The following is an 11392-nucleotide window of genomic DNA, read 5'->3' on the forward strand; positions in this document are numbered from 1 at the left end:
ATGCATTCGTGTGATGCACTGAACACATCTCACATGTATGTACACATGTGCATATACATTAACACATTGCACATAAATTTGTGCAATGCAGTGCACACATGCATGAGCACACATGCACATGCACATGCACACACACAAGTGTTTGTGCAATGCACTGCACAGTCCCGCATGTATGTACGCACGTGCACGCACACATGAACACATATGCTCGTGCACACACATGCATTCGTGCGATGCACTGCACACATCCTATGTGTGTACACGTGTGCACATACATTAACACATGCACATGTACCCACATGCATGCACACACACACACACACACACATGACCTGGAAGCAGAGGGGCAGGCATAAGTGAGCTGGTCCCAGATGCTCGGACATCTCTGGTTCAGCACTGGAGCCGCACGCTGCCCATCGGCCTGGGAAACAGCGCTTGGCCTCCCGTGTGTGTGCGGGCACTATGGTCCCAGGGCTGGCTGAACCCCCATTTTAGAGGTTGTGCCAACCAGAACCATTCTCCCCACATCCCAAGTGCTGGCTGTCTCCTGCCACAGCGGTGACAGTTCCAGCTTTCTAAGAGCCCCTAGGGAGACGGGGGCCTCGGGCTCCCCCAGACCTGCCCAGAGTCCTGGGGGAACAAGGCCTCGCTCTCTGTCCTTCCTTGTCCCCAGAGACCCGGGCACCCCGCCTGCTGCCTGCAACGCCTGTGCACATACTCACCCTTCCATGGTCCTCTGTCTATCTCCTGCATCCGTGTGGCTTCCATCCTGGTATCCGTGTGTCCGTGTGTCTGTCTCCTTGTGCATGTGGCTTGTGGAGACACTGTGGCATGCATGTAGGCACAGAGCCGGCCGTGGGGCATCAGGCAGGCGGCTGACAGCAGGCCCCTCTCCCGGTCGTTGGTGCAGGTGTATTGAGCAGCAGCAAGCGGGCGGCCTGTTAGCTTTGGAGCCGATGTCGACTTTTGGGAAGGGGCTGGATCTGCGCAGAGCAGCTGAGGAAGCGTTTGACGTTAAAGATGTCCTTAATTCCACCTTAGACTCTGAGGCTTTAAAACAGACCCTGTACAGGCAGGCTAAGAACCAGGTAGGTATCCGCAGAGCCCACCCCTCCTCCGCACCTCCTCCAGGCGGGACCTCTCGTGTGGCCACCCCACACTGGCCTGGGGGCAGCCGGGACCCACTGACCCTCCTGTGCCCATTGCACCGGGCTAGAGAGACGCCCCAAGGACCACCACGTCTCTGCAGCAGGAGCAGGCAGGGACAGGTTGAGAGCAGGACGTGAGCTGGAGTGCTCAGGGACAAGGAGGTCAGAGTCTGCTCGTCCCCAGTGGGAGCTCGCAGCACCTGGCCGCCTTGGCCTCCCTCCCTCCCTCCCTCATGCCCCTGCTCGAGGGACTGGTAGCCTAGACTTCCTCTCAGGACGCTGCCCGTCAGGAGGGCTCTGACTCTAAGCTGGAGCTGTGAAAAGGCCAAGGCCGGGGAGGCTACCAGGCATGGCCCTGGGCGCTCCCTGTCCCCGTTCCTGAGTGTAGGCGGCCACAGGACCCTGCCTCTCAGCCCTCTCCTGCGGAGGGGCGTGGTCTCGCTCAGTTCTCTGCATCCCACCGAGTCTCAGCAAAGCTGTCTGTGTGTCTGTCTCTGTCTTTTTACTAATCCTGTCCAGAGTGCTAACTCTAGTGAGACAAGGGTGCCCCAGCAGCCTCACCCTGCACAGTGGCCCCAGCCCCACGGACCCTGTGGCTTGTGGCAGAAGGGGGTCCTGTGAATGTCTCAGCTGTGCTCTGGGCCAGCACACAGAGCCTCACGGTCACTTCCCCAAGGCAGCCCTGCTGCCACCATGGTCCTCCGCACAAGCGTCCCCCAAAGCAAGGACTCGCTCTTATGATGGGGTCTTAGCCATGACCACCCAAGGCTCACGCTTGCCTGCAGTGCTTGCTGGTCACCAGGCAGAGAGAAGTCAGGGGGCGTGGTGGGAAGGTGCCTCCATGAGCAAGCACTCCAAGAAGCCAGGAGAACCCCCTGTGCCGGGGCCATGGTGTCCTAGCTCCCCTCTGCTGCGCCCTGTCTCCCTCTTCCAGGCTGGGCTGGGGGGGGAGGGGGGAGGTCTTGTCCTCACTGGTCGGCCCCTGGCACCTCCGCTGTCCCCTGCCGTCTGGATCCAAGCAGGCCAGGGGCAGCGGGAGGCAGGGAAGGGGCAAAGACGGAGCCGGCGGGGCTGTCTACAAGACCCCAGTGCACACGCTCACCTGCCTGTCCTGTCCTGTGTCCTCTCCCCCTGCCAGGCGTATGCAATGATGCTGTCCCTTTCCGAGGACGCTCCTCTCCGCACCTCTTCCCAGAGCCCCCTGGACGCTTGGTTGAACATCGCGGGGACCACACCTGAGTCCGGACCCTTTAACCCCGTCAACCATCTCTGACCGGCCCAGGGGGGCTGAGGTCAGAGTCCACTCCAGGTGACCTCGAGCCCCATGTCCCGACCGAAATCCCAGCTGTGGAAGGTAGAGGCAAGGTCCTCGGGCACCGGCATGGCCTCGAGCCAGGGAGAACCCCTGGTCACCTGCGTTTGACCACTCCTCTGTGTCCGCCCCTCCCCCCCTTGGTTTCACTCAATTTCTCCAATGACAACTCAGCCACCAGATGTCCCCGAAGCAGTCATCAAATTCACGTCTCTGAGGACTGGTCTAGAAGACACCATTCAGGACAGGCGCAGAGCGTGGCCATGGGCACAGCCCATGGGAACAGCCTGGTGGAGTCAGCCTGGCGGGCAAGGGCAGGATTTCAACCCCAAAAGGACGCCAAGGCCACTTCCGGGCACAGAAAGGAAAGGAAGATGGCCCCAATGATTTTTATAGTGAAAATGACGAGAATAACCCTTTTGGTAATCTTATTGACGACAGAGTCTATTTAAGCATGTGGTTTTAAAAATAGACAGTATTTTTTAAAAAAAAAAAAGAAAAGAAAGAAAAGAAAAATTGAAAAAGGACTCGCAAAATTTTTTTTTAAAGTACTTTTGCAATTGCTTTGAAATTGGAGCTTATTTGCAAAGCCAAGCCAGCCCGGGAACCTGCACTGTATTGGGGCGTTGGTTGTGGTCTTTATACTGTAGATAACGGAGAAGTTTTTCTATCCCTGACCCTATTTGTAAAGCTACAGTGGCGCTGGTGGCCCCGAGGCCGTCCAGGGTGTGGGGCCACGCTTGTGAGCCATTTCTGACTGTACCAAGGATTCTTAGCTATGGTGTCCTGGGCTGGCCCGAGGCTTGGACTGGATGTGCCTGTCATTGTGTGACATGTGATTCGTGCCCGTGGCCCTCCTCCAGTGGCTCCTCCCAAGACCACCCCCCCAATTATATGGGAAGGTTGGAGAGGTGGGCCCGGCTGCTTGTGTTCCTCCCCCCGGGCCAGCTCCCCACCCACCTCCACTCTACAGAAGGCAGGGTCTATAGCTGCCACCTCACCCACCCCGTCAGACGGACAAGGGAAGGAGGTGGGCACACCCATGGCAGCCGTGGGCAGCACTCCCTGTCCCCCACCCCCACCCCCACCCCACCCCCACTGCAGCGCAGGCCGCCAAGCTCCGGGATCCGGGACACAGCTGCCATTTCTGCTCTCTGCATGGGTCCTGGGCAGGCGGACCCGACTTCAGAACTGGGCCAAAGGATGCCCCCTGACAGGACCTGGGGGACCTGCGGCAAAGAGTGAAGATAGCACAGCCCCATCGGGGACGGTGCCTGCCCCCATCCCTGGGGGACCAGTCTACTTCTCCACTCATGGGCTTTAAATTATTCCCATAGGGGCCAATGTCAAATAATAATTTTTTTCCCTGATGGAATTGACCTTAATCTGTATATAACTTGTAATTTTTTTTTTCTAATTTGTTTCTTTTCTTATTTTATTTCTTCCTTAACAGTATTTTTTTTTTTTTTTTTTTGGCATTAGACGTTCTTATTGTGAAGAAATGATGTTAATATAAGTATCCAGTGAAGGACCAAAACCCGTGTAATAAGGTTGTGTGTTGCGGGACCGAGAACCAGGGAGTGGGGCGGTTTTCAATGTGCCAAATAACCCGCGACCCCCACCCCCACGAAACCTGCCGTCACAGCTGCCCATTCTCCAGACAATCATATGTTTTTGTTAAATTTGACTTTCAGTTGCATTTGCATGGGAGACAAGTATTTTATTTATTTCTTTTATTGTTTGGCAGAAAAAAAAGAGAGAGAGAGAGTAATAGTGTCCCAATGAGAGAGGGGGGAAAAATTGCCCAAGTTGCCCTTAAAAACAGTGTGGGTCGCATCTCCTGGTGGACGTGTCCTCCGCACTGGCCCCAGGGTGGCAGGAAGCGCCCGTTTGGCTGTGTCCCTGCACATGTGTGGTACGGCAGCTCCAGGCCACAGAAGGTCATCTGCGTGGGCATTGGGGGTCCTGCTGTACCCTGGAGACCCTTAGTGGGGAGGCTCCTGAAGGTGATGCCAGCCTTCGGTGCCATACAAGGTACCAGGACTGAGATCCGCCCTGGTGCACACTGAGGTCACTTACACACACCTGCAGGCTGGAAAATGGCCCCTGGGGTGGGGGCGTCCCGTTCTGGAAGAGCCAGCCCCGGCCACCAGTATTTGCAAACACAACCGCTCACACCTCCTCACAAGTCTCGGTGACCTCTCCTCGGCCGGAGCCTCTGGGCATGGCTGGGAATTCCCACCTGCCCCTTGCTCTGGATGGGACCTGTTTGAAAAGCCAACTTCAGATAGAAACACCGCGTTTCTGTCAGCCCAAATCATATGACGTCTTCTGCGAAAGAACAAGGCGTGTGCTTTCTTTTGCGATGTTGTGATGTTGACCCTGTCTGAAGTAGGCGTTTGGACCAGGGCGAACGCTTAAGTGTCTGTCCTCGGCCATCACAGGGCTCACAAGGGCTGCCCTGGCTGTCCACCCCTGGGTCTCTGTTAACTGTCACGTTCTGTCATTTCCGGCCGACCCCCCTAAGCATCATCACTTCTCTTTCCTTCACTGCTCCTCCTCCCCAGGAGTCCCCATTTACCCATTTTAAGGCCTATGTTTTTGTCCCCTGCCCCCTGAGAACAATTAGAGCAAGGCCAGCTTATCCTGACTGTTCAGCCCCTGGGCCCAAGCACTTGACAGGTTGGAGGGGTGGGGGGATCTGTCCTTGGACGCCCTGTCAGAGAGCACTTATTTTCTGTGCCCTATGTGTTCGTAAAGCATTTCCTCAAAGGTCGGCATGCCCCGGACCTCAGCGGGCCACCTTCCCTGTTCTCCGGCCCCTTGCTCAGGCCCCGGGAACCTTGCTGAGCTGGACAGTTTCAAGATCCCAACCTCGGCGCACAAATGAGCCGGGGCACTGGAGGGCCAGCGGAGCGCTGTGTCTGTGGGCTATAAACCAAGGGTCCCACAGTGCCAGGTTCGTCCAGGGCCAGGTTCCCTCGGTCCAGCCTCAGCTGTTTCCCTCATTTGGACAGTTGACCCTCACCCCAAAATGGAAGTTCTGAGGGAGGCCTCCTCCCCCTTCCGTCCGCCATCCCTCAGACCTCGGCCCCCAGCTGCAGACACCCACACCTCCTGCTGTCGTCATGCCTGAGACCATGGGACAGGGCACACAGGCTGCTGATTCTTTGGCCAGCCAGACCCTTCATAAGTGGGACCCAGAGGCCCTCCCGATGCAAACCCAGGGGTGCGTGTTTCTGCAGCTGGCCTGACACCCCGGAGTGGAGTGTCGATCTGTGGACGGGGAGAGTCCAAGAAACCGCCCAGCCATGTGGCCTCCCTGTACAAGGCCAAGAGCACAGCCAATCCTGTCCAGCCTCAATCGATCCTACCACTCCATGGCCCTGGAGCCTGGCCCTGTCCCCACTGCCCCCTCAGTGACCGTTTGCAAAGCACTTGCCGAAATACATATCACGTGTGTTTGCCTCAAAGCACTGGATTGTGGTCCCCTGCCCCCTGCCCCCCGTCCACCCTGCCCAAGTGACTGAAATCTACTGAGCTGTATTCACTGTGCTGTCCTGGGGGAGGAGAGAGGGGGTAGCGCCACCCCAGAGCACACCCCTGCATTGCTGCCCCGGGGGTCGGGGTGGGGTGTGGGGGGACGTACTGGGAGCCAGGCACCTCCCTGTCCCCTACTGGGGCCTGAGGACGCAGCTGCTCCTGGTCATTGGAGGTCAGCAACCGGGTATCAAAAGCCATGAAACTGTGTCTCTGTAGCAATGAGCGATACTGTGACTAAGACATTCTTGTGTTATACTTCCAAGGAGCGTTCCTTTCCTCCTTTCCATTCCAGTTTTTTGTTGAATTCCTTTCTGTCACTGATTCATAGTACCACTTTTGGGGGGGAGGGCGGGGAAAAAAATAAAAAAAAAAGAAAGAAAAAAGAAAATAAAAAGGCAGCTTGAGTTTCCAAATGTGCAATTAATTCCTTCGTGCACACGGCGATTCTGAAGGTCCCCTTCGGTGCTGGTCACATGGTCACCGTCCTCTTTGGAACGGGGGGGGGGGGGGGGGGGGGACGCTGGGCCCCGCCGTGGGAACCCGTCACTCACTGCAGATACATATGCGCACGCGCATGCGCGCGCACTCTGGAGAGCCCGCACCTGTGCGTCCGCGTCGCCCTTTGCCGTTGTTACCTTACAAATCTGGTTTCGTTTGTTTGGGGTTTCTGTTTTGTTTTGTTTTGTTTTTTTCCTTTCCTTTGAGAACTGTATAGTGTTTAAAAAGAAATGTAAATGTCTGGTTTCCATATAATGTTTTTAAAAAGAAAAAAAAGAAGAAAAACCATTAATAAGGAGGCTGATGTTTGTCCCATGTCTCCTAATTGTAAATTGTTTCTGTTACCAGTAAACTGTGCATGACTGGTGTTTTAGCGGTCATTAGCGTGTCTGGTCGTGAAATTTTTACGAGAAGGAGAGAATTCCGTAGATGCACTTAACCGAACATGTGATTAGGGGTCGAAGGAGTCCTGAGCCACCAGCGCAGAGGAGACGCAGCTCTTCGTGGGCGTGGGTATCGCGCCGAGGGGAGAAGGACCCACGGCCTCGCACGCGCAGACGGAGGCGGGGAGGTCACGGAGAGGGCAGCTCTGCAGACCTCGGGCTGACGCGCGGCAGGGAGACAAGAGCCGCTGCGTAGGGAGAGATGTCTTCAAGGTGAAGTCTAGGCGACGCTGATTTTGAGGCTAAAAAAAAAAAAAAAGCTGTAGAATAGGACTGTATACCAAATGTAATCTTTCCGAGGCTACAATGAATTTATACCTGAGATTGATATGCAATAAATCCGTGTGCTTTTCTAACCTCCGTGCCAACGAGCTTCACTGGGATTGGGGCGCGTAGTCAGAGGCTTCACTGGGCGTCCTGGGGTACAGGCTCTGGAGCAGCACAGCCTCCTCCTGACCCCACCACCACAACCACCACCGGGGCAGGGAAGGCACCAGCTCCCGGGGTCAGCCTTGCAGGGTGTGTCCTCCTGATGTTGCTGCCCCCTCTTGGGGACACAGTGTTCCCTCCTAGGAGTGGCAGAGAAGCCCATCCTACAAGGCTCATCTTAAACCAGCCCCTTCCTTGGGGTGAGCATCCCCACAGGCCAGCCCTCCCCCACAGGCCCAGCCCCCTCACACTGCCCCCAGCCAGGGCTGAGCCCGCCCCACAAGGGATGGACAGGTGAATAGGAATTGAGCAAATGCCCAGGGCTGCAGCAGGAGCAGCCCCAGGCTCTCCCAGGGTGCGCGCCCCCTCCTGAGTACCGGGCACCCCCTTCAGAGGCCTCAGCAGGAGCTCGGCACCCCCAACCCAATTCTGCTCAGACTGACAGACCTGGGTGGTTAAACCACCAAATACAAGCGATGGGTCCTGATCAAGGGTCTCTCCCCATGAGGAGCCTTCCAGGCCCTGTCACTCACCAGTGTCTGCACTCTACTCCCTGCTGACACAGAGGCAAACAGGTGGCCCCCAGGTGACCCTTACGCCTGCAGCCCACGAGGACAGCCTTCCTTGCCATGTACAAATAGCCCCCAGCCCGTCCAAAGTTCTTTAACTTCCCGAGGGCTCCTCCCTGCCACCTCCTGCTGGGAGCCCCCCCCCCCCCCAGCCTCAGCCTCTGTGCCCTGGCTCCCCGAACATGGGGCATGTGCAGGAGCATGTTGTACCTGGAATGGGACTCACCTAGGGGGGGACACACCTGAAGGGGGCACACCTGGAGGGGGACACACCTAGAGGAGACATGCCTAGAGCACCCTTGGCTGGGGATTTTTTGGTGGTGGGGTCCTTCCCTCACCAGCTTCCCAGCAGAGTCACATTGTTGGCCTTTTAGCTTCTCCAAGTAGCATCTTCTATAGGAGACCCCAGCATCCAGGTAACTTTTATGTGTCCTGACACCGGCTCATGATCATGACCTCCATTGCTGACCTGCTTGACCACTCCCCACAGGTAACTTCTTCCTTGCCCGAACCACTGTGACTCGCCCTAAGCCACTCCCTGTCCAACAGACATGAAGTTGAGGTGGGTGGTGGGCCTTCCAGACCCAGGGGTCTGTCTGACTAAGCAGCCCCACCTACGCCAGATGACGTATAGCCCTCCGTCCCCCAGGTGTGCAAGGGGCAGCATCTCTAGACCTCAGGAAATAGCTTGCTGCCCATGGAGGCCGAGGGGACCTTTGTCATTTCTGTTTTCCTTGTAAGGCAGGACGGACACGAGATGTCAGCGTCCACGGGAGACCAGGTGGCAATCCCGTTCTCCTGGTTGGCTTCAGGGTCCAGATCCTCTGTTCTCTGGGTCAGAAACTGTTGTCTACACTGGTCTGGGGCTGTAAAACTGAGTGTCCTGGTGGATCAGTCCGTCCCCAAAGCCTGGCATGGATACTGTGAGCAGACGGTGGGTTGCTCGAATGGATGGATGGATAGATGGATGGTTTGCTATAAGGGCTCTCACTCAATGTGGATTCTGGGAGCTCTACTGCCTCCGAAGGGGCTTGAACATTCTCTGATGGACATAAAGGGGAGTGAGGCCTGGGGTCCCCCCAAATAGCAGCTTCCAGATCAAGAAACAGATGTTGATCTTGGAACCAAGGGCCCAGATCTGGGTGGCGAGCCTTCCTGTTGAAGTGCATTTTGGAGGGCAGGGCTGGTTGGGGGGACGTCTGACTACTTGCAGCTCCTTTTTTCCCTATATCACTGGCAAGCGGCAGGGAGACCTTAGGTCCCAGTGGTCCGGCCGGGTCTGCCCTGGTAAGGGGGGTGGGGGAGGAGGTGGTCCCTCTAGGACCTTCCCCGGCTCTCCAGCCTTCACTCTGGGAAAAGCGTTTCCATTCTCAGAGGGCACGCAATGTGAGTCACACACTGGTGCATGGCCAGCCCTGCTTCCAAAATCCTTCGAAGGAAGGAGGATCAGGAGGATCAAATGCCAGTCTCCACCATGCCCCGTCATGGCCCTCGGATCTCAGCATGGGGGCCCCAACCAGTGAGAACACCCCCATCTTTCTCCAGCCTGGCAAACGTCCCCCTCATTAGCCCAGAGGGAGAGGGAACTCCGTGGAACAAGAGGCTGTCCGATAATAGCCGCATTGTGGGGGGACCCAAGGGAAAGGGGACGGCCACGCACTGCTGACAGGCTGACTTTGTCTTTCTCCAGCCCAGCTCTTTGCATAAAAGGCTGAGGGGAAAGGCCCCACGCTGGAAACGGGGGAGGGCGCAGAGAAACACAACGGGAGAAAATGTGTCAATGAGGAATCTGTTTCCCGAGAAAAAAGGATGCTTTTGATTTGCCCTTCGGACTTGTTTTGGGCCAAGTGAGCCTTGGAGTTCTTTGCAGAGAAGCTGTTTGGAGCTCCATGAGCCTTATTTCTCAGGGCAGCGAAAGTCTTTAGAGCCCAAGAGCCCTGGAAACTCAGCCCGGAGTCCAGGCTACCTCCTTGCCAGGCGTAGGGGTAAAAGGGCCAGATCCAGTGTGGCTTTCATGGGGACAGAGGGACCAGAGAGAGGTGTGCGGCCGCATAGGTTTCCTCAAGGGTGGGGGCAGGGGTGTGAGGTGTAATGTGGCCTCCAGCCAGGAGCCTGGATTTGAACCTCTGGGAGGGAAAGTACAGGTGCACCAAGCAGCAATGTCTCCCGCACAGCTCGCCCCCACCAGGAGGGGGCAGCAAAGTTTGCCCCTGGAGTTCCAGAACAGAAGAGGATGGGGTCCCCTGCAGAGGGAGGGCGCTGGCCCTTTCATCCTGGGATCCAGCATGTGGCCCCTGGCCACTGAAAGGCTCCAAGAACTGGTGCCCAGCCACAACCAGCTTCTAAAATGCAGTGAGTTGAAGACGTGTCCACACAAAAGCGTGGCAGGAGCAGAGGAGTTGTAGCTTATCAGGGCACCAGCTCAGGGGCTCCTAGACCCACCTCACCCCAGGCATTTGAGGTGAGCACCCCCCCCCCCATCAACCCTTAGCTTGCTGGAGCCAGGCCGGGACCCACCAATGAGGAGCTTACAAGCACAGCACATCGACACGGAACTTACATGTGTAAGGAGCCCAGTGCAGACCAGCCGTGACGACATAGGCGTGTAGGAAAGGAAACACCAGTGGGGTGGAGAAATACCAGATCCCTCTGGGAAGCAAGGGAGGCGAGGTGGGGGTTAGAGGACAGGTTGAAGAGGGGCTCCAGTCTTTCCTGCAAAGCTCCATGGGAGCCCTGGAGTCATTTAAATGTACATCTGGGTCATCTATCAAAAAGAGAGAACCCTTCTTCCCTTCCACAATGCCTGCCTGTGGTGGCTTTTTCTAGCCTCATCATATCGGACTGGACCAGTGGTGGGATTCAAATAATTTAACAACAGTTTCTCTGCCCTAATGACAATCTGAAGTATAAAATAACAATATACCAAAAGGTAGTTTAGTATTTCATGCCTTTAATACTTAAATAAGAACAATAAAAAGGGTACACAACACTAGACTATGTAATAAGAGTTTTAAAATATTAATGAAAAAATATTAAATACTACCTGACAAAAAATAAAATAAAACTGTTATTTAAGATATTTTCAATATTGCTTCTTGATTGGCATCCTCCCTTGCAATTTTCTTCACTTTTATCCAAGCATCATTGGCTGTGTGATTTATCCTTAACCATCACTTTATGAAATGAATAAATACCTATTACAAGCATAGTCTGTCAAACTTTTTTTCACCTATGGATGGAATCAACATGACTATGGGTGCTTAGAATATGCTGTTGTGCTGATGAACATTAAAATAAGAGTAAAGGCCTGACCTGTGGTAGCACAGTGGATAAAGCGTCGACCTGGAAATGTTGAGGTCGCCGGTTCGAAACCCTGGGCTTGCCTGGTCAAGGCACATATGGGAGTTGATGCTTCCAGCTCCTCCCCCCTTCTCTCTCTCTGTCTCTCCT

At 55.5% G+C, this 11392-nt stretch overlaps 1 protein-coding gene across 5 annotated transcripts in view; it reads left to right on the forward strand.

Annotated features, from left to right (window-relative positions):
* PRDM16 (PR/SET domain 16) overlaps positions 1-6325 on the forward strand; it is a 309142-nt gene extending 302817 nt beyond the window's left edge. For 4 of the 5 annotated variants that reach the window (XM_066374857.1, XM_066374858.1, XM_066374859.1 and 1 more), the window contains exons 16-17: positions 911-1088; positions 2287-6325. In XM_066374857.1, the coding sequence (XP_066230954.1) occupies positions 911-1088; positions 2287-2421 (313 nt within the window). In that variant the 3' untranslated portion in view covers positions 2422-6325. The remainder of the gene's footprint in view (positions 1-910; positions 1089-2286) is intronic. The other variant, XM_066374861.1, reaches the window with a different exon arrangement.
* The last annotated feature ends 5067 nt before the right edge of the window (positions 6326-11392 follow it).

Source organism: Saccopteryx leptura, chromosome 3 (assembly GCF_036850995.1).
Source record: "Saccopteryx leptura isolate mSacLep1 chromosome 3, mSacLep1_pri_phased_curated, whole genome shotgun sequence".
NCBI classification, from domain to species: domain Eukaryota; kingdom Metazoa; phylum Chordata; class Mammalia; order Chiroptera; family Emballonuridae; genus Saccopteryx; species Saccopteryx leptura.